At 42.5% G+C, this 24,133-nt stretch overlaps 1 protein-coding gene and 1 long non-coding RNA gene across 2 annotated transcripts; both read right to left on the minus strand.

Annotated features, from left to right (window-relative positions):
- Window positions 1-8,029: 8,029 nt before the first annotated feature.
- LOC121198826 lies at window positions 8,030-10,111 on the minus strand. Its single transcript, XR_005896370.1, has 5 exons — window positions 9,761-10,111; window positions 9,288-9,383; window positions 8,888-8,937; window positions 8,717-8,799; window positions 8,030-8,200 (listed from the first exon to the last, which is right to left on the minus strand). It is a non-coding gene; the product is annotated as an uncharacterized LOC121198826 (long non-coding RNA).
- A 10,044-nt stretch (window positions 10,112-20,155) lies between these two features.
- hoxb2a (homeobox B2a) lies at window positions 20,156-23,923 on the minus strand. The gene is made up of 2 exons (XM_041063341.1): window positions 23,440-23,923; window positions 20,156-21,787 (listed from the first exon to the last, which is right to left on the minus strand). Exons 1-2 carry the CDS (start codon window positions 23,921-23,923, stop codon window positions 20,928-20,930), a joined length of 1,344 nt encoding a protein of 447 aa, XP_040919275.1. The 3' UTR covers window positions 20,156-20,927.
- Window positions 23,924-24,133: the final 210 nt, after the last annotated feature.

Raw genomic sequence — 24,133 nt, forward strand, 5'->3', positions numbered from 1 at the left:
ATCATATTGATTAAAACAAATTAACATTAACAAAGTTCACACTGCATATTTAAAATATATTTACAAAAGTACAGTCATAAGCCAACTCACCACAGGATGTTAAAAACCTGCACAGAGATCCTTCACATGGAATGCAGCACCTGGACAGCCACAGCAGGGACAGAGCAGGAGGCAGAGACAGACAAAACATCACAGGTGTCTTATATAACCTGAGCCTGATTAGGAGGAGTTGGGAGGGGCTGGCTCAAGGCTGCATTCAGCAGCTCCACCTAGACCAGGGGAGTATTCCCCTCCACACTGGCAACAGGTGATTCACATTAGGGTGGGGCAGACAATCAACAAGGGGGTAAAAGTTACAATGACAGGAAGTAAACTAACAGATACACAAGGAGCAGTCCTTCAAAATAAAACAGAAAATACAGAACCAGAGTCCACAAACAGTCCATAAGGAGTTTTAACAAAATCCAAATAGAACTCAAACACTCACCCACAGGCTGATCATGCCAAAGAGTCCAAAGACCAACAATAGTCCAGAACAGAGTTCAGTCAGTCCAACAATAGTTCCAAACATCCACCCTGGGGGCTGAGCACAACAGGAAAAAGGGGAAAAACTTCAAACCACATACTTAGATGTATTAAACTATAAATCCATGCATTATATTGATTTAAATATAAATATCTCAGACCTGCAAATAAAACATATCAATGTTGAATATACAGATTGTTATTCCATTAAATATAAAGGAAGCTAAATTAGCTCAGGATGAAAATGTTATAGGAGCTGCTGCCAGGAACATGAGGAGAGGATCCTAACACAGACACAGACTGATAATGTGCTTTTATTAAACTCAAAAATCACTGGCACAGAGTCTGGGGTCAGGCAACCAATGAACTCAGGCAACAGAAATTCATCCATAAGGGAGAAAAACTCCAGAAACAAAATCAAAAACAAACTCAGGGAATCTTACTGGGTGAAGCAGGCAACAGAATAAAGTCCAAATGGAAACAGGAAGCTCAGACACAGGAGACAAAACCAGGAGCACACACACACACAGGCAAGACCTCAGGTGAAGAGTCGAGCTCAGGAACAAACATGTACACAGGTACAGACTCAGCCTTAACTATAGATGGACACAGAACAGACAAACTGACTGACAGGGGAACAAGGAGACTTATATACAGCGGAGTAAACTGGTGTGGGCGAGGGACACAAAGGGGAGGACTGAAATTACAGACAACACCAACTGGGGACTTGCACCCCAGGAAATACCTCACATTAATACTTAGTGAAAGTAAAAGACACAGGTACATTACTGAGGCAGAGACATGAGTTGAAAAATTTATAAATGTATTTAATAAATAAAACCAAGCAGGGCCTGGAACTGCTGAAAAAGAACAAGGTTACAAACAGATAAAAGAGCACTTGCAACTTAATGAAATAGTTAAAATATACTTTATTACAATTTATCTACTAAAAAGGGGAAGGCCTCAACATTCATTAAAAAAAAAAAAAAACACACACACCACACAACAACCCCAGAACCCCAATATGTTAAAGGTGGAATATTAAAACATTAGGCAGAGAGGCAGACTACACAAAGGAGTGCCAGGGCTTCTACCACTACTCACCTTTGGTGCAGCAAAAACCAAACTTAAAAGGTGCAGTCTATAGTGTCTCTGTGTGTTAACTCACATGCAGTTAAGTCAAGGGCCCTCACCACAGGTGACAAGCCTCCCCACATTAGCACTCTGCCTGGAAAAGCACAAAAAAAAACCTTCAAAACAAAATTAAATCACAATCAAATAATGATAGTAAAGCAAAAATATGATATAACCAAATAATCAACAAAGCAAAAACACAATGTAACCCAGTTAGTTAGAAACAAATTCAAAGCTTAAAGAAAGATGACTAACACAGAATCCTAAACTCAAGGCAAAAATCAAGAACAAGATGTCAAACTAAATCTACAAACCAAAACTAAATGGAAAGGATAAAGCTAAAGAAGTGAACAAAGGTTAAAGTAAGGTCAAACAGGGGCAAACTACATCTAACAAAGGGGAAGGAAGGAAGGAAAAAAAAAAAAAAAAAAAAAGGAGGGTGGGGGGGCGCGCAAAAGAACAGTAGTGCAGGTGAACCTAAAAAGAAGACAATTTATTTACTAAAAAGGGGAAGGCCTCGACATTCATTTAAAAAAAAACAAAAAAAAAAAAAAACAAAAAAAAAAAAAAAAAAAAACACACACACCACACAACAACCCCAGAACCCCAACATGTTAAAGGTGGAATATTAAAACATTAGCCAGAGAGGCAGACTACACAAAGGAGTGCCAGGGCTTCTACCACTACTCACCTTTGGTGCAGCAAAAACCAAAGTCACGGCAACCTCACAGCAAACAGTCAGGGGGGGCAAAAAAAAGCAGTAGTGCAGGTGAACCTAAAAAGAAAGGGGGAAACACCATGAACAAAGTTCACACTGCATATTTAAAATACATTTACAAAAGTACAGTCGTAGGCCAACTCACCACAGGATGTTAAAAACCTGCACAGAGATCCTTCACATGGAATACAGCACCTGGACAGCCACAGCAGGGACAGAGCAGGAGGCAGAGACAGACAAAACATCACAGGTGTCTTATATAACCTGAGCCTGATTAGGAGGAGTTGGGAGGGGCTGGCTCAAGGCTGCACTCAGCAGCTCCACCTAGACCAGGGGAGTATTCCCCTCCACACTGGCAACAGGTGATTCACATTAGGGTGGGGCAGTCAATCAACAAGGGGGAAAAAGTTACAATGACAGGAAGTAAATTGGAACAGATACACAATGAGCAGTCCTTCAAAGTAAAACAGAAAATACAGAAGCAAACCAGAGTCCATAAACATTCCATAAGGAGTTTTAACAAAATCCAAAAAGAACTCACTCACCCACAGGCTGATCATGCCAAAGAGCCCAAAGACCAACAATAGTCCAGAACAGAGTTCAGTCAGTCCAACAATAGTTCCAAACATCCACCCTGGGGGCTGATCATAACAGGAAAAGGAAAAAACTTCAAACCACATACTTAGATGTATTAAACTCTAAACTCATGCATCATATTGATTAAAACAAATTAACATTAACAAAGTTCACACTGCATATTTAAAATATATTTACAAAACTGCAGTCATAGGCCAACTCACCACAGGATGTTAAAAACCTGCACAGAGATCCTTCACATGGAATACAGCACCTGGACAGCCACAGCAGGGACAGAGCAGGAGGCAGAGAGACAAAACATCACAGCTCCACCTAGACCAGGGGAGTATTGCCCTCCACACTGGCAACAGGTGATTCACATTCACAAAGGGGTAAACAAGACAATGACAGTGACATGTCTCAGACCTGCAAATTAAAAATATCAATGTTGATTATACAGATTGTTATTCCACTAAATATAATAAAGGCAGCTGAATTAGCTCAGGATGAAAATGTTTTTGGAGCTGCTGCCAGGAGAGGATCCTAACACAGACACAGACTGATAATGTGCTTTTATTAAACTCAAAAATCACTGGCACAGAGTCTGGGGTCAGGCAACCAATGAACTCAGGCAACAGAAATTCATCCATAAGGGAGAAAAACTCCAGAAACACCAAGTCAAAAACAAACTCAGGGAATCTTACTGGGTGAAGCAGGCAACAGAATAAAATCCAAATGGAAACAGGAAGCTCAGACACAGGAGACAAAACCAGGAGCACACACACACAGGCAAGACCTCAGGTGAAGAGTCGAGCTCAGGAACAAACATGTACACAGATACAGACTCAGGCTTAACTACAGATGGACACAGAACAGACAAACTGACTGACAGGGGAACAAGGAGACTTATATACAGCGGAGTAAACTGGTGTGGGCGAGGGACACAAAGGGGAGGACTGAAATTACTGACAACACCAACTGGGGACTCACACCCCAGGAAATACCTCACATTAATACTTAGTGAAAGTAAAAGACACAGGTACATTACTGAGGCAGAGACGTGAGTTGAAAAAATTTATAAATGTATTTAATAATAGAAAAAAAAACCAAGCAGAGACTTTAACTGCTGAAAAAGAACAAGGTTACAAACAGATAAAAGAGCACTTATAACTTAATAAAATTACTAAAATATACTTTATTACAATTTATCTACTAAAAAGGGGAAGGCCTCAACATTCATTAAAAAAAACGGAAAGACAACATGTTTAAGGTTTCAAATTCAAGTTAAAACATTAGGCAGAGAGGCAGACTACACAAAGGAGTGCCAGGGCTGCTACCACTACTCACCTTTGGTGCAGCAAAAACCAAACTTAAAAGGTGCAGTCTATAGTGTCTCTGTGTGTTAACTCACATGCAGTTAAGTCAAGGGCCCTCACCACAGGTGACAAGCCTCCCCACATTAGCACTCTGCCTGGAAAAGAACAAAAAAAAAAACCCTTCAAAACAAAATTAAATCACAATCAAATAATGATAGTAAAGCAAAAATATGATACAACCAAATAATCAACAAAGCAAAAACACAATGTAACCCAGTTAGTTAGAAACAAATTCAAAGCTTAAAGAAAGATGACTAACACAGAATCCTAAACTCAAGGCAAAAATCAAGAACAAGATGTCAAACTAAATCTACAAACCAAAACTAAATGGAAAGGATAAAGCTAAAGAAGTGAACAAAGGTTAAAGTAAGGTCAAACAGGGGCAAACTACATCTAACAAAGGGGAAGGAAGGAAGGAAAAAAAAAAAAAAAAAAAAAGGAGGGTGGGGGGGCGCGCAAAAGAACAGTAGTGCAGGTGAACCTAAAAAGAAGACAATTTATCTACTAAAAAGGGGAAGGCCTCGACATTCATTTAAAAAAAAAAAAAAAAAAAAAAAAAAAAAAAAAAAAAAAAAAACACACACCACACAACAACCCCAGAACCCCAACATGTTAAAGGTGGAATATTAAAACATTAGGCAGAGAGGCAGACTACACAAAGGAGTGCCAGGGCTTCTACCACTACTCACCTTTGGTGCAGCAAAAACCAAAGTCACGGCAACCTCACAGCAAACAGTCAGGGGGGGGCAAAAACAGCAGTAGTGCAGGTGAACCTAAAAAGAAAGGGGGAAACACCATGAACAAAGTTCACACTGCATATTTAAAATATATTTACAAAAGTACAGTCGTAGGCCAACTCACCACAGGATGTTAAAAACCTGCACAGAGATCCTTCACATGGAATACAGCACCTGGACAGCCACAGCAGGGACAGAGCAGGAGGCAGAGACAGACAAAACATCACAGGTGTCTTATATAACCTGAGCCTGATTAGGAGGAGTTGGGAGGGGCTGGCTCAAGGCTGCATTCAGCAGCTCCACCTAGACCAGGGGAGTATTCCCCTCCACACTGGCAACAGGTGATTCACATTAGGGTGGGGCAGACAATCAACAAGGAGGCAAAAGTTACAATGACAGGAAGTAAATTGGAACAGATACACAATGAGCAGTCCTTCAAAATAAAACAGAAAATACAGAACCAGAGTCCACAAACAGTCCATAAGGAGTTTTAACAAAATCCAAACAGAACTCAAACACTCACCCACAGGCTGATCATGCCAAAGAGCCCAAAGACCAACAATAGTCCAGAACAGAGTTCAGTCAGTCCAACAATAGTTCCAAACATCCACCCTGGGGGCTGAGCACAACAGGAAAAAGGGGAAAAACTTCAAACCACATACTTAGATGTATTAAACTATAAATTCATGCATTATATTGATTTAAATATAAATATCTCAGACCTGCAAATAAAACATATCAATGTTGAATATACAGATTGTTATTCCATTAAATATAAAGGAAGCTAAATTAGCTCAGGATGAAAATGTTATAGGAGCTGCTGCCAGGAACATGAGGAGAGGATCCTAACACAGACACAGACTGATAATGTGCTTTTATTAAACTCAAAAATCACTGGCACAGAGTCTGGGGTCAGGCAACCAATGAACTCAGGCAACAGAAATTCATCCATAAGGGAGAAAAACTCCAGAAACACCAAGTCAAAAACAAACTCAGGGAATCTTACTGGGTGAAGCAGGCAACAGAATAAAGTCCAAATGCAAACAGGAAGCTCAGACACAGGAGACAAAACCAGGAGCACACACACACAGGCAAGACCTCAGGTGAAGAGTCGAGCTCAGGAACAAACATGTACACAGGTACAGACTCAGGCTTAACTACAGATGGACACAGAACAGACAAACTGACTGACAGGGGAACAAGGAGACTTATATACAGCGGAGTAAACTGGTGTGGGCGAGGGACACAAAGGGGAGGACTGAAATTACTGACAACACCAACTGGGGACTTGCACCCCAGGAAATACCTCACATTAATACTTAGTGAAAGTAAAAGACACAGGTACATTACTGAGGCAGAGACGTGAGTTGAAAAGTTTATAAATGTATTTAATAAATAAAACCAAGCAGGGACTGGAACTGCTGAAAAAGAACAAGGTTACAAACAGATAAAAGAGCACTTGCAACTTAATGAAATACCTAAAATATACTTTATTACAATTTATCTACTAAAAAGGGGAAGGCCTCAACATTCATTAAAAAAAACAAAAAAAAAAACAAAAAACAACACCACACAACAACCCCAGAACCCCAACATGTTAAAGGTGGAATATTAAAACATTAGGCAGAGAGGCAGACTACACAAAGGAGTGCCAGGGCTTCTACCACTACTCACCTTTGGTGCAGCAAAAACCAAAGTCACAGCAACCTCACAGCAAACAGTCAGGGGGGGCAAAAACAGCAGTAGTGTAGGTGAACCTAAAAAGAAGGGGGTAAACACCATGAACAAAGTTCACACTGCACATTTAAAATATATTTACAAAAGTACAGTCGTAGGCCAACTCACCACAGGATGTTAAAAACCTGCACAGAGATCCTTCACATGGAATGCAGCACCTGGACAGCCACAGCAGGGACAGAACAGGAGGCAGAGACAGACAAAACATCACAGGTGTCTTATATAACCTGAACCTGATTAGGAGGAGTTGGGAGGGGCTGGCTCAAGGCTGCATTCAGCAGCTCCACCTAGACCAGGGGAGTATTCCCCTCCACACTGGCAACAGGTGATTCACATTAGGGTGGGGCAGTCAATCAACAAGGGGGAAAAAGTTACAATGACAGGAAGTAAATTGTAACAGATACACAAGGAGCAGTTCTTCAAAAAAAAACAGAAAATACAGAACCAGAGTCCACAAACAGTCCATAAGGCAGGGGTGTCCAAACTGTTCCACAAAGGGCCGCTGTGGCTGCAGGTTTTTGTTCCAACCAATGAAGAGCACACAGTTTGACCAATCAACTGTCTGAAGACTGAGATCAGTTGATTAAATGAGTCAAGTCTGGTGTGCTGCTGCTTGGTTGGAACAAAAACCTGCAGCCACACCGGCCCTTTGTGGAACAGTTTGCCCACCCCTGCCATAAGGAGTTTTAACAAAATCCAAATAGAACTCAAACACTCACCCACAGGCTGATCATGCCAAAGAGTCCAAAGACCAACAATAGTCCAGAACAGAGTTCAGTCAGTCCAACAATAGTTCCAAACATCCACCCTGGGGGCTGAGCACAACAGGAAAAGGGGGGGGGGAAATAAATAAATAAATAAATAAATAAATATAAAACCAACCACAAACTTCAAACCACATACTTAGATGTATTAAACTATAAATCCATGCATTATATTGATTTAAATATAAATATCTCAGACCTGCAAATAAAACATATCAATGTTGAATATACAGATTGTTATTCTACTAAATATAAAGGAAGCTAAATTAGTTCAGGATGAAAATGTTATAGGAGCTGCTGCCAGGAACATGAGGAGAGGATCCTAACACAGACACAGCTAGACTGATAATGTGCTTTTATTAAACTCAAAAATCACTGGCACAGAGTCTGGGGTCAGGCAACCAATGAACTCAGGCAACAGAAATTCATCCATAAGGGAGAAAAACTCCAGAAACAAAATCAAAAACAAACTCAGGGAATCTTACTGGGTGAAGCAGGCAGAGGAAAGTCCAAATGGAAACAGGAAGCTCAGACACAGGAGACAAAACCAGGAGCACACACACACGGGCAGGACCTCAGGTGAAGAGTCGAGCTCAGGAACAAACGTGTACACAGATACAGACTCAGCCTTAACTACAGATGGACACAGAACAGACAAACTGACTGACAGGGAAACAAGGAGACTTATATACAGTGGAGTAAACTGGTGTGGCCAGGGACACAAAGGGGAGGACTGAAATTACTGACAACACCAACTGGGGACTTGCACCCCAGGAAATAGCTCACATTAATACTTAGTGAAAGTAAAAGACACAGGTACATTACTGAGGCAGAGACATGAGTTGAAAAGTTTATAAATGTATTTAATAAATAAAACCAAGCAGGGCCTGGAACTGCTGAAAAAGAACAAGGTTACAAACAGATAAAAGAGCACTTCTAACTTAATGAAATACCTAAAATATACTTTATTACAATTTATCTACTAAAAAGGGGAAGGCCTCAACATTCATTTAAAAAAAAAAAAAAAAAAAAACACACACACACCACACAACAACCCCAGAACCCCAACATGTTAAAGGTGGAATATTAAAACATTAGGCAGAGAGGCAGACTACACAAAGGAGTGCCAGGGCTTCTACCACTACTCACCTTTGGTGCAGCAAAAAACCAAAGTCACAGCAACCTCACAGCAAACAGTCATGGGGGCAAAAACAGCAGTAGTGCAGGTGAACCTAAAAAGAAAGGGGGAAACACCATTAACAAAGTTCACACTGCACATTTAAAATATATTTACAAAAGTACAGTCGTAGGCCAACTCACCACAGGATGTTAAAAACCTGCACAGAGATCCTTCACATGGAATGCAGCACCTGGACAGCCACAGCAGGGACAGAGCAGGAGGCAGAGACAGACAAAACATCACAGGTGTCCTATATAACCTGAACCTGATTAGGAGGAGTTGGGAGGGGCTGGCTCAAGGCTGCATTCAGCAGCTCCACCTAGACCAGGGGAGTATTCCCCTCCACACTGGCAACAGGTGATTCACATTAGGGTGGGGCAGACAATCAACAAGGGGGAAAAAGTTACAATGACAGGAAGTAAATTGGAACAGATACACAAGGAGCAGTTCTTCAAAATAAAACAGAAAATACAGAAGCAAACCAGAGTCCACAAACAGTCCATAAGGAGTTTTAACAAAATCCAAAAAGAACTCACTCACCCACAGGCTGATCATGCCAAAGAGTCCAAAGACCAACAATAGTCCAGAACAGAGTTCAGTCAGTCCAACAATAGTTCCAAACATCCACCCTGGGGGCTGATCACAACAGGAAAAGGAAAAAACTTCAAACCACATACTTGAATTAAACTACTTGGATGAATTAAAGTATAAATTCATGCATCATATTGATTTAAATAAATATCTGAGACCTACAAATGAAAAGTATCAATGTTGATTATACAGATTGTTATTCCACTAAATATTATATAAAGGCAGCTAAATTAGTTCAGGATGAAAATGTTATAGGAGCTGCTGCCAGGAACATGAGGAGAGGATCCTAACACAGACACAGCTAGACTGATAATGTGCTTTTATTAAACTCAAAAATGACTGGCACAGAGTCTGGGGTCAGGAAACAGAAAATAATCCACAAGGGAGAAAAACTCCAGAAACACAAACTCAGGGAATCTTACTGGGTGAAGCAGGCAGAGGAAAGTCCAAATGGAAACAGGAAGCTCAGACACAGGAGACAAAACCAGGAGCACACACACACGGGCAGGACCTCAGGTGAAGAGTCGAGCTCAGGAACAAACGTGTACACAGATACAGACTCAGCCTTAACTACAGATGGACACAGAACAGACAAACTGACTGACAGGGAAACAAGGAGACTTATATACAGTGGAGTAAACTGGTGTGGCCAGGGACACAAAGGGGAGGACTGAAATTACTGACAACACCAACTGGGGACTTGCACCCCAGGAAATACCTCACATTAATACTTAGTGAAAGTAAAAGACACAGGTACATTACTGAGGCAGAGACGTGAGTTGAAAAATTTATAAATGTATTTAATAAATAAAAACTGTCTGTCTGTCTGTCTAAAAAATAAAGAGAAGGCCTTCATAAAAGCAAGCAGCAAAACCAACCTCACAGCAAACGGTGCAGTCCATAGTGTCCCTGTGTGTTAACTCGCATGCAGTTAAGTGAAGGGCCCTCACTAAAGGTGCCAAGCTTCCTCACATTAGCACTCCGCCTGGAAAAGCACAAAAAAAACCTCAAAACAAAATTAATCAAATAAACAATGAGCAGTCCTTCAAAATAAAACAGAAAATACAGAAGCAAAACCAGATTCCACAAACAGTCCATAAGGAGTTTTAACAAAATCCAAAAAGAACTCACTCACCCACAGGCTGATCATGCCAAAGAGTCCAAAGACCAACAATAGTCCAGAACAGAGTTCAGTCCAAACATCCGCCCTGGGGGCTGAGCACAACAGGAAAAGGAAAAAACTTCAAACCACATACTTAGATGTATTAAACTCTAAATTCATGCATCATATTGATTTAAATATAAATGTGTATGTCTCTGACCTGTTTGTATTTGATATTCTGCCTCAGTCTCCTGTCTCACTCCACACACTCACTGCATGTCCCGATGTCCAGATGCACCTACTCACCTGTTTCTTGTTCCCAATCAGCTGAATCCTCCTCGCCCATCTACACACCTGTTTCTCATTGATCACCCTGGCTCCCCTGTAATTTTTTTTTTCCCTCCAGCCCTTTCTCCCCTCTGTTAACTGTTCACTTTGATCACTGGATACTGTTTGTAAAGACATAGTAAAAATCTTAAGCGCTGACAAGAGCAGTGTCTCCATGCTGATCCTCCCTGATTTAAGAGCAGCGTTTAACAGATCACACTTTTTTTTTTAACTTGGTGAACATATCTCACAGAGCCATTACGTTTCATGTGGTGTTTAACAACCAGATTATATGATAAGACAGGGTCAGTTTTCACACAACACACAACTGTATATACTGTTAATGCCTGATAATCCCAGCTGTTTTTAGTGAAATGCCTGGGTGTATTAAAGCTTGGATATGTGTAACAATTTGTGCCAGAGACTCTGCTTCTTCACACACTGACCTTTGTTACCTCCTGTGGGGGTCATCTGTCTTGTCTCACGTCAGGACTGGAATCTGAGGATCAGCTAAGACCCACACCCTCCCAGACTATCGTTTGTCATGTCCATCCAGATGTATCTCAGTCCTGGATCAGGGTTAAGTTAAGAAGTATTATTAAAAAAAAAGTGTTGATTTAAACTTGTGTGCACTACAAGTCACACACTGCTTCAGAGAAATGCACCAATCTGATTGGATAAATAAGTTTCCTTTCCTTTGGCTTTCTGCCTCTAACAGTCCTGACGGGTCAAATGACTCTAGAACCAGGAACTCACGCTCCAGTATTCCTGGAAAAGAGTGTGTGTGTGTGTGTGTGTGTGTATATATGTGTGTGTTTGTGTGTGTGGTATGAGGGGCTTTCTGAAAATCATGAAAGATGATATAGGAGAGAGAGTGAAAGAGTGGAAGATAGAGGAGCTGTGCATCCAGACTGCTGAGCTCTGAAACCGGATCCACTGATGCAGACACAGAACCGCATTTATTAACTGTTATTAAAAACATTTACACACACACACACACACTTCAGCTGATGGAGAAGGAGAGAGAGAGAAAGAGCGAGAGCCTGTCAGCACAGCAGAGGCTCAACTTTTTAATTTTTCCTTCATGGTGTTTTAACTCCAGCGGATTAAATGTAATTTTAGAAACCTGATAATGGAATTAAGCTGCATGCAGCCAGTTAGTGTGGTCAGCTGTGTACTGTTTCTTCAGATTTTTTTTTGAATTTCCAGCTGGTTCAGTATGTGATAATAAGTGGGTGGAGAACTGACTGGATCGTCCATTCAGTTCTCACCAGGAGTAGCGAGTAGCTGTAAACGAACCAAAGGTTCGGAGACATTAACAAACAGATGAAACAGAGACTGAGTGGTCCTGTGATGTCTCCAATGATCATCACTGTGCAGGAAAGCTGTGAGCGGTGCAGACCTCTGATCTGCCTAATCATCAGAGACCTCACGTTTCTAACTCCTCTGGACTCAGTGTAGGAGCAGTCGTGACACTGCGTTCAAAGATCTCAGCACTTAGTTATATATTACTTGTCCAGAACTGTGGATGTGGATTGTGGTGGGAGGCCTCTGGTTCTGGTTTAGCCTGGTTCACTAATGTAACATGAACGATCCTTCACAGGCACCAGTGAACATTTATATCTGTTTTGTGGCAGAAGATAACACACAGACTGACAGATCACTAGATTATTACACTTATCCAAAGCCCAGTGTGTCCCACAGTTCATCTTCTACTTCTTGATGTGACTGATAAAATAATATTGTCTGAAACTGTAAAAATAAACAAATAAATAGCTTATTAAAAATCCTAGCTTCGTCAATGAGTTTCAGAAATATGCTCCTGCTTCTAGATAACTTGAAGAGCTTGCTTCATCAATCACTTCTCTCACTTGTGCTAACTGTAATTCTGTGTGGCTAATCATACTTATTGGTTCCAGCAACACTGACCAAGCGCGTCCCAATGAGCTTAAATACCTTCTAGAAACTGCAACTAATAAAAATATGTCATGGAAGTTGGAACTTGTAACCACCGCAAGTGCAGGTACGGAGACGGACGTCGTGCGATGAAGAGGTTTTCCCATTTGTTTCAGTGCAGTGAGAGATTTCTTGACAACAGCATCTAGTGGCCATTAGAAGAACTGGAGCTCAAGACGCTTCAGCTTTGGCATCACCGTGCAGCTGCTCCAGTCACAGCTTGGTACAATGAGTTAGACTGTAAAATAAACCTCAGTTCAAATGTTTAACAGGGGTCAAAGGTCGGGAGGTCGCGGCAGCTGTGTGTAATATTCCTGTGGCCACAGAATGATAATAAGGAGGAGAGCAGAGAGCCGAGGAGTGAAATCAGAGCTGGAGGAGCTGGACCGCTACTATCAGCCATCTCTGATAAGATGCTGTCAGCTCTGCCACTGTTATCTACACAACACATTTACACCCAGGGTATGGCAGAGGAGAAGGGCCACGAAGGACAGCAACTGCCTGCAGCCAAGAGAGAGCCCTGCATATCTGTGTGTGTGGAACTCTTTAGTTTGAATTTATATTTGAGTTCATATTCAGTGTTTTTAAAACCATTGTCTCTGTATCCAAAAGCCTGATATGTCTCATTCTCTCTGTGTCACACAGCTCTATTGTTAAAAACACATCAGTGAGCTGCACTGTTGCACTGGCTGACACGTCTCTTCATCACCATGAACGCACACACTGTGATTTATTTTGACTCAATACCACACACACACACATCCTGCTGCCAGAAATACTACTCACCAGAGCACCAAATGTGGATTTATCCGCTGCTGAAAATAGTCCCCAACAAATGCACTATTTCCTCCTGTTGGAGTAAAGTTTAAATTACACATGCACACATATGTGAGTTGTTTTTCAGTAGGAACCAAGTGCAACACAGGAGAGAGAAGTCAAAAAGCATTTATTGCGAGAATGAGAGGGTCTTCAACATGGCCACCAGAGCATGTTATGTCATGTGATATCACCTAACACCTCTCTTATCCCAATTTTAAAGTTTTATTTTCTTCTTAATCCTTTCATTTTCTCAAACAGTAGTTAGCTTAGACAGCGCGGCTGCTGGTCAGCGTCCTGAGCCGACCGCTCAGCAGTCTATTTACTGGCTGTTAATTGGTGCAGTTGGATTGACTGACGATTGTCTGTGTCGGTCCCTTGGTAAATCCTGTGGAACGGCTCTTTATTGACCTAAGAGACTGCAGAGGTGACTTGTGTGCATCTACACACACACAGTGATTTGTGTTTGGTGTGTATCCACTGATGACTCAATATACAGCTGTGTGTGCTTGCATCCAGCCTTCTGTCTCTCTCTCTCTCTCTCACACACACACACACACACCAAGCTGTGTATTGATGGGGCCCTCAGAGGCTGAAGCATTGATCATCTGCCTGTGACTCACCTACAGAACAGATGATAGCGTAGCTTACTGGATGCTAATATACAAAACTATGCACACACACAACTGAACAAACCGAGTGTGAGAGAAATGATGGTGTGAATGCCTTTAATCTGATGCTGTGAACAGTTGCTAGAATAACTGCTTAAAACATTACACATCTGTTTCCTAATGATCAGCGTTATAGACTACAAGAGGTCAAAGGTCAGGGCCTTGGAAACATGTGATGTGATGTGATTTTTATCCAAGGACATGATCTGATCACATTGGTTGAATATAAGACGACCCCTGACTACAGGAGAACCGACGCGTCGTCGACACATTTCTGTGACAAAGCTTTTCACATGACATCAGGTGTGAGAGCTTCCTGTCCGTTAAACTCTATTTGTACTGATTTAAAAAAAATACACTACAAACAGACAGTGTTTCCCCAATGTGTCTGTAGACTCAGTGTGAGTTCTTCTGGACAGTCTGTCCTCTGAAGGTCTAGTTGTGTAATAAAAAAAAATGAAGACACAGGACATGAGAGTGAAGATCCTACCACTTGTCCACGTGTCCGCTGTGTGTATCTGCAGGGTTGACATGCACTTTCGAAAAGTTACAACAAATGTCACCACAGCAAAGGCAGAGTAGGGAAAGGTCCCAGAAATCTGTCCCAAAGTCGAAAAAAAAAAAGTCAAATAAAGAGTGAGATAAAAACAGCAACACAAGGATGTAAGCGCCCCCAAGGCCAGCCAGGACGGCGACAGAACGGAGGGCGAGTCATTGAACCTGACTCTGATCCTGAGAGAGATATGTGATTCCCAATTTGAGGGTAGATGACGCCGAAGCGAGGATATACTGGAGACTGAGGAGAGGTTGAAAAGTGCAGAAGAGGCAATAGCAGAAATGCTAAAGCTACAAAAGCAGCTCCGGGCAAAGCTAAAAGTTCAAGGGGGTTCGCTGAAGGAGGGAGAATGTGAGGATATAAAGAATCCCTGAAGGAGATGAAGGTGGACCCAGGTCAGTGATTCCCTTCGTGGTGAAGCAGCTTAGACTGAACCTTGGCATTCACAACACAAAAGGCTCACAGGCAGGAAGAGCCCATCGAGCATCAGCACCACAGCTTACACTGGCATGGCAAATAACAGGTTTTATGTGGAAACACAGCAACATCAGCATCAACCACGATCATGCACACGGGAACACAAAGCCTGTATCCAGCTTGTCTGAGGGTCTTTAATGAAGATGGTACAAGAACCTATGAAATGGGAATAAGGCACCATTGTACCTGGAGGACCAGGGATTGCCCATAAAAGTAATCACACAACAGGAGTCACTTCTGGAGAGGATTTGGTTGTAGTCATGGCAACTAGTGCCATCAGAAAGCACCACTGGAACCAGAGAAATGTCAGGTCATGAGGAAAAGCTGGAAGTATGTACATGTGAACAGACAGAGAATACATTACAATCATAGTAAGAAGTGAACCCTCTACCTGGAAGAAGGAGACAAAGGGCTGAGGCAGGTCTACATGTGGATTGTCAAAGCCTTATTTCAGTTAGAATCAAATGCAATGGGAATCTGTGAAAATAATTTATTGTACTGCAAACAGAACCTGATTAAGAGAAGTAAGATTTTTTTCAGAACTGAAAAATGAGAGGCCACAATGTGTTTTTATTCGGGAAAATCACAAACCGACCTGAAGACTCAGGGACTACAGATGAAAATTAGCTGGTAGCTAACTCTGGCATGGCTGAGAGCTATGCACTGTCCCTGTTAAATAAACAAATAAAATAAAATAAAATAAATAAGAAAATTTTAATAATTGTAAAGAATAAATTATTTTTAAAAAATAACTTTCGAAACATTTCATCAGGCTCTATATTCTCAACCCCACACCAGTGAGACTAAGCTCTAAGAACCTACTCGTGCTCACAAGCTCACAAAGACCTTATACAAGCAGCACCATCCAAAGCATAAAACTCAGTCATCTGAGTTAATGGTCAGAAAATCCCCAGACTCAGATAGTTTTAGCACAGAGTGGAACATATCTCTACAGCAATTACCTCCACGATTACGTAACACTTTCAACTGGATCTTGGAAACAGGAGAAAATCCACCCTCCAGCAGGGAGATGGCCTCCCTGCAGGAAAGCTTTTACCTTACCTCACCCATTTAGATCAGACTGGATAAACTCAGGACAACGTTAGTATAATCTTTCATATACAAGAACAGATTCATAAAAAAAATGAAACTGAGGAAATGATAAAGGGACTAGACTCAGACAAAGCCTCGATGGGCATTTTGGAGGGGCTCTCCTGATGGAAGTCCCTGATGGAAAAACGTTGGTATTTTGTTGTTTTTCAGAAACCAACCAGCTGATGGAAGAGACAGGTCTTGTTCACCTATTTAGTCCCATCACAGGTTGCAACATGTGTCAGCATCGAAAGTGCAGCAGGACCGACTGAAAGTTTCCTCTCGGTGCCCCGAGATGATGAAAATCTACCACTCACGTATTTCACCGCGGCTAAGTGGGTGATCTATCACGTCTGAGTTATGTGGTATCACACGCACACGAGCACGCCGGCAGAAATCATAACAGTGATGGTGACGGTGATGCAAGAGATAAAGGAGCAGTCCGTGTATCACGGTATGGCAGCGGGCCGACAGGCGCTGACAGCCAGAAGAGAGAGATTATTGGAACACACACACACACACAAGCTCTCGCTCACATACACACACAGGCTCTCAGAAGGTGAGATATGTCTCCCAGCATAAAGATGTACTCTGCTGTAATCTCTTTGTATACAAGATACTCTTAGAAGGATGGTTACAGGAGAGAGGGGGTGTGTGTTGCAGTGACAGTGTACTGTACGTCCCAGTCTTTATTCTGGTAAACCCAGTCCTGTAGTTAGTACACTTTAACACAAAAACAAAGTCTGAAATGGATAAATATCCTCTGAGGCAACAGTCTGAGTCTTCTGTCAACAACATTGTGACCTATGTGCACCACAAAGTAACCACACTGTCAGTGATCAGTCATTTAAAAAGCATTGAATGGGGACACTGGGAAGCAGAGTGGTTTAAAAGAACGTAAGCAATAGGCTACTCACCATTAGCAGAGCACTGCTGCATTCGATGGCCCAGTGTGAGCCTGAGACCAAGTCTTGCTGCTAATCCGACTAGCATGAATGCTAGCTTCATTCATGCTAGGGGTTATTTTTTGCATTAGCTTTAGCCCAAACTGATATATCCTGCGCTGCCTGTTTCCTCTCTGCAACTCTTCTCTGACAACCCGGCTGCATTTTTTTTTTATAAAGAAACACCTAAAGAACCATAATCCATTACACTTAGACTAGCTAGTCCAGCTTTGGGGACACAGGCAAGTCCGGGGCGGGCACAGATGAGTCAGTGGGCAGGCCCAGACCCACAATGCCTGCCCATGCTACTGGGTGTGTCTGCAGGCATTTACATCAACATTTATTTGTGTTTTTCTTGATCCATATTAGATACAAATTGAGATTAATAATATTCTTATTATTACATTGATGTACAAGACTGTATGTCTGTCCATAACAGCTAATATTTGACTCTTAAGGACTTTTAAGGAGGAGTGTGGCGTTTTGAAAATGTATGCGTGAGTTAGAGGTAAGATCAGTGCCGCTGTCATGTACGTAGCTGGAGCCAGCAGCCAGTTAGCTTAGCTTAGCTTAGCTTAGCTTAGCATAAAGACAGACACAGTCTCTGTGCTTATGTTATTGTGTTGTAAACACTGGAATTACAGGCATTAAGAGCTACTTTCTGGATCTTCTTTGACTTTTAACACTGTTGATCATTAACTTTAACTCAGTGTTTGAAGAAGTAGATGGGAGTCCCAGTATCACTGTTAAATTCATGTGTTTGAAAAGACACTTGTCCTCATAGGGGATTCAAGTTCACCACAGAGGCCTCAGATCAGTGGAGTATGGTTCCACACTGGGGCCACTGCTGTTTTCTGTCTACACAATACCACTAGTTCCTGTTATATTCAGCCACAATATTGATTTCAATTTTCATGCATGTGTGTGTGTCTGTCTTTTGATCATTTTTAGTATCCAGCAATTTGAACCATTACATTACATAGAAAATATGACAGCGTGATTGTGATTTTATAATCAAATATATTTCTGATTTTGCCCTTTTCAAGGTAAAAGGACTACACTGAAAAACAAAGGTGCTCCAGTTGGTTCCCATGAGAACTACATCTACACAGTTCAAAACTTGTGCTCACATGCAAGTACCTCAGCTGGATTTATCTCAGAGCAGATTTGTTTTTATCATTCTAACAAAAAGGGAGCAGTGTTACTTTCGCTGACAGTCGTCTGGTATGTTGACTTTATCCCACTGATCTAACATTAACATGTAATCATCAGTCAGAGATACAGTGAACACACAGGTTTCACAGTTCAGGGGTCCCATATTATTTGCTGAGCTGTGTGATGTTTAAATGAGGCTGAGCGGAAGAAGTGAAGATAAGAAAATCAGAGCGCACTGACGGGAGTTCAGCCTGTCGAGGTCTGGAGTTTGGAATCGCTCTTAAAGTTGTGTTGATTTCATCTCATGAAATCCACATTCTGCTTCTTAACTAAACACAATGTTGTATTCATTTTCAATGCACCGCAAATGTGTGGCAGAGAGAGAGAGAGAGAGAGAGAGACAAAAAAAAATGGTTTATACAAATTCTAATATAATCATCCTCAGTTTTATCCAGTGATAACTGGAGCAGCAGCTGGGCAGTGGAGCTTTCATTTAACAGTTGGCAGGATTTATTAAACTATGGGTCAGGACCAAACTTTTTTAAAAAATATTATTATCCATAGATCTTCTAAATCTGTTAATAATATCAGTCCTTTTCTTTCTCTCTGGGTTGCAGACATCAATAATCAGTTTTTCACAATTTGTAAAATATAATAATAATAATAATAATAATAATAATAATAATAATAATAATAATAATAATAATAATATAAAAAGTAATGCAATCAGCCATAAATCTGTCTTGAATCTGCAGCCTAAAACAAGCCATTCCTGTCTTTTTGACTTGCTCTCCCTCCCACACACACACACACACACACACACACCATGCCTGTCACAGTGAGCCAGTCATCCTGTAATGGCTGCCACTGCTCATTGTTCACATCCTGCTTTGTCTTCAGCGCCATTTTGACTCTATGGGAGGAGGTGTAGCTACTTAGCATCACATCCACACACACTAAAGGCAGGGAGCTAGCCATGCTAACTCACGGCTACACTCACATTCACCACTACTACTAGCTTTGTAATGGCAGAAATGTAGCACTGCTAAGCTGCACTTCACACATACATACTCACACACTGCCAACAGAGGGGGAGCTGTGTTAGCCCCGGGGTCTCACAAAGCCAGTAAAAGGCCACATTGTAGTTACTCTGCTAGTGTCACATGGTGATGCAGCTGGTGGAGGGCCATGCTATGCTAACCATTAGCCCCCACTCAAAGGCAGAGAGCTAACCGTGCTAAGCTAACGTGTGGCAGAGAAAAACAAGATGCTATGTTCTCAGACTGTTTCCCCTCTTTTTATCTGCTCATTCTTTCTCAGAGTCTGGCTTATCTCTGTGTAAACACACAGCAGTTGTGCCACACTGGCCCAAACTGGGCTATTTCAGGATATATGCTTCATGTTTTTACTGTGTAGTGTGGGAAAATTAGACAGAGCCAAGAATTTGAACCTGCATTCAGTCCAAGTTATGAGCCAGAATTAGAAGATATTTTAAAAAAAGAATAATTCAATTCAACTATTTAATTTATACTAACGAACTGTATCTGCATGTATATGACTGATTAAAAATATATATCTACCTATCTATCTAGCTGTCTATATTGTATAAAATTATAAAAATATTGAATTACTGCTGTTTGTCTTGACATAATTATGCTACATAATAATAATATTCATCATTAATTCATGGGCTATAAAACAAAACAACATGGGCCACATCATAAATGTTTGTATGTTTTATTATTATTATTATTCCACTATGAAAATATATATACAATAAATAATTTGGATTTTCACTATTAAAGAATCTCAATAAATAAACTAGGGTCTAAAACTCGGGTCGTCAGCAGGGCTTCCCTCTCGTCTTGTCTCGTTCAGAGAGAGAATGAATTCATCCTTCAGTTTAGATTTTTCTAAAAGCAGTCCAGCTATCTGCACCTAGACTCCGTGAACAGTTCCTGAGAAGTTATTAAGGATCCACGAAGCTGCACCAGAATGGACTAGAGGAAATAAATCCACACTCGCCGATAAGGGTTAATCATTTTAACAAAAAAAAAAAAAAAAAAAAAAAAAAAAAAGATGGAAAACAAGAAAGGCAATAAATACCTGAAATTTGGACAAGAGGGAGAAAAAAAAATATCCACAACGTTTCGATCGTGAAAGAAAAAAATCCCTTCGATGTTTAAAATTAAAAAAATTAAAAAAGAATTAAATTAACTGCATCTCTCTTAAACTACATTTTATCCGCAAAATAACACCAGCAAGAAAACGAAAAAGTATATTTCAAAACGAACAGAATTTTCAGTCAGAAATGTTTCAGGAATGTTGCCGAGAAGCTTTAATTCTTTTCAGACCAGAGTCCTTTGCCGAGGCTTGACTCCTCCGCTCGATTGTTCATCCACACAGGCCTGTCCGTCCCCTCCTTTTTTCCTTTTTTTTTTTTTAAATATATATTTTTAATGTTCTTTTGTTTTTAAACGAACGTCGCAGGCCTCAGAAGTTGAGGTGCTGCAGGTCTATGGTGCACAGTGTGCTTGTGAACAGGTCGAAGTCCTCCTCGGAGAAATCCACCGGGCTATCCAGGGAGCTCTGCAGGCTGGGTGACAGGCAGGAGTCCCCGCCGAAGAAGGTTAAGTCGGGGAGCGCGGATGAGGAGGAGGCGGCAGAGGGAGCAGAGGAGGCGGCGGAGGTGATGGAGATGTCCCGCTGCTCGGTGAACGATGGATCGGACTCTGCTGCTGTTCCTGCGGGCGCGGCCTCGCTCAGCTGCACCAGGCCCGGGTTGTCGGCGGAGTTCGTCGCTGTGAAGGACGGCGGGGAATGGTGAGAGGCAGCAGCTTCAGAGGAGCTGGATTCCCCAGGCAGCGGTGGGCGTTCGGGGCGGCTCAAACGGCCTCCCTCCTCCGGCGTGGGCTGCGCATTGTCCCCGCTGTCATTAACGTAGGCGGAGGGAGCTGCCGCAGAAGATGGATCGCTTACTGCCTCGTCCTCCAGTGTAGCTTCCCCAGTGCCAGATGCCTCCAGCGGCTGGCTTGAGTATGGAGATGAGGCATCGGCGCCTTCGAGGGGCTCAAACCCGCCCGGGTCGCTGGATTCGTGGCCTCCACCTCCTCCTCCGCCGTCCCTGTGGTGCGTGGTCTGGCGCTTGTGTTTCATCCGCCGGTTCTGGAACCAAACTTTAACCTGTCGCTCGGTCAGATCCAAAAGAGCGGCGATCTCCACCCTCCTGGGCCGACATAGGTACTTGTTGAAGTGGAACTCTTTCTCCAGCTCCAGCAGCTGCGTGTTGGTGTACGCGGTGCGCAGCCGGCGGGACCCGGCTCCTCCACCATCCAGGCCCGCCTGATTTGGATCTGCAGGGACACAGACAAATAAAAGAAGGAGACAGGGGAATTTTACGCGTGGAGGATTTAATGTGCAAAAATCGTCTCAATCTGTCCTCGTTTGTATTTTATTTTTCAGGGTATACTTTGCTTGAACTTCAAACTGTAATCTACTTCATGAAAGCCCTGTAAAACCTCTACAGTTTTTTTTATTGCGTGCGAGATTTGAAGAAGAAATAAGCTGCTTCAGCATCGAGCTCAAATCCCCGGGCTCCTCTCTCTGTAATAAAACTGTAATAAAGCACAGAAATAAAAGAGAAAAAAAAACTTCCGTTCCAATTACAGTAGCAGCCAAACGTGTAAGTGTAAGAGTGGACCAATTTGGTGCTTACAAAAAAAGAAAAAGAGAAAAAAAAAAACAGAAAAAGAGAGAAAGAAAAGCCAAACAAAGCGCAGATAAAGACAGATGATCAGAAAGTCAGAATGAGTTTTTCCTCCTCTGTGAAGTGCAGCGAGCCTCCTGTGTGAGAGAGAGGCTGCAGCGTGTGGTCAGAGAAATGCAAGGGAGGAAAATAAATACACATCATGGGATAGAGAGGAAATGTGCAGGGAAATGTGGGGAAATATCGATGTGAAACGAACGTGGCGGTATCTGTCAGAAACGCAACTGGGTGACCCCGAGTGACTTTATGAATGAGATCAGAAAAGGCAGGAAATTGGGCAAGAAAACAAACAAGGATTTCCATTAAAAACGTGGAGGTGGGTGCGAGTTTGTGTGTGTGTGTGTGTGTGAGAGAGAGAGAGAGAGATGAAAAAAGAGGGAAGAAAAAAAAAATAATAATAATGATAATAATTTAAAATAATCAGATTGTCCTGAAGGTGAGTTTACAACATAAACATGACCCAAAGAAAATCAGATTGTGTGCAGTCTGTACTGCTGTAGCTTAAACACCCCCCCCCAACCCCCCATCTCAAACAGAGTCTGTCCGCTCGCTTCGCCTCGCCATTATATTTCCTACCTCAATCCAATATGGCCACCATCTCAGCTGTGCTATGAATAAATAATATCAGGGCGATGCTGATGCTGATGTGAAATCACAGCACCCAAGGAACAGAGTGATACACGCTGCAGCAGCAATCACCTGCAGGCTGGGTTTAAAAAAAACAAAACAAAAAAAAAACAGCACCACCCTCTGTGCGTCTTTAAGCACGATGAGTAATTCTACATGGACAAAATGCATTTTGGGAGTTTATGGTACAGAGATAACAGGATGCTGCTGTGGAAGGTTTGCACCCACAGTGTAAAGCTGATGCACATACACACCGAAGCTTTAAATGACAGATAACGTGTGTGAGGTGTTAATGGGTGCATATTTAAATGCATTATAAGAGTGTGCAAAGCACTGCAGCATAATGCAGGGGTCTAGATATGGCTTCCCTGTTGACACAGCATCACAGCACTGCACAATACACACCTACACACACACACACACACACACACGTACTGAAGAAGAAAAAGGCAATGTCATCTATCCAGATCCATGCTGTATGTAATGAATGGTCTAATGTAATATGTGCAGTGGATGTGAAATGCAAACAGGAAAACAAAGTGCAGGCTCTCTCACCCCTCACTCTCCCGCCACACACGCACATACTGGCTCCCCGCATCCCCGCATACCGACCTGTGGGTGACTCGATGCCCGCCGAAGCGTACCCGGAGGCGGTCGGCGACGGGGAGGACGAGGCGGGGGGGATGATGGATCCGCTACCGCCGGAGCTGCCCCCAGGCTTGGGGCACTTCTTGGATGACTTCTTCTCCTTCATCCAGGGGAACTCGTGGGCCAGCGGACCGGCCTGGGTCGCCGTGACCGGGGCAGGGGCCTGGCCCGTCGGTCCGGGCTGCTGGGCGCCTCGGTGGTGCGTCTGGAGGCCATTAGTGGCGGAGGTTCTCCGGTTCTGCTGGCTCCTAACAGCCGGTCTCGGCTGGCTGGCTGTGCAGGGGCTGAGGCTGGGGATGGTGTGCTCGAAGGGAGGCGGAATTACTGTCGACTCCTTGATTGATGAAGTTTGAAATGACTCCAGGGCGGCGGGGAAGGACGTCAGGCACTCTGCTAGGGATGGCTGGCTGTTTATAAAACCGATCTCCCTTTCAAATTCAAAATTCATAGCTCCCTCAAACCGGTTTCACCCTCAAACGGCGAGACCCCCCGAACAATCCCTTCCCCCAAAAAATAAAAAAATAAAACAAAACAAAACACATCCACACGCACGCAGCACGCGCACGCAACACAATATGGCTTCCCAAAGAAATAAAACGAAAGGAAAAAACGCAGGAGCATGTAGGGTCCAGACCGCAATGGCGTAAATGCGGTGGCT

The sequence above is a fragment of the Toxotes jaculatrix genome, chromosome 18 (genome assembly GCF_017976425.1).
Source record: "Toxotes jaculatrix isolate fToxJac2 chromosome 18, fToxJac2.pri, whole genome shotgun sequence".
Lineage (NCBI taxonomy): Eukaryota > Metazoa > Chordata > Actinopteri > Toxotidae > Toxotes > Toxotes jaculatrix.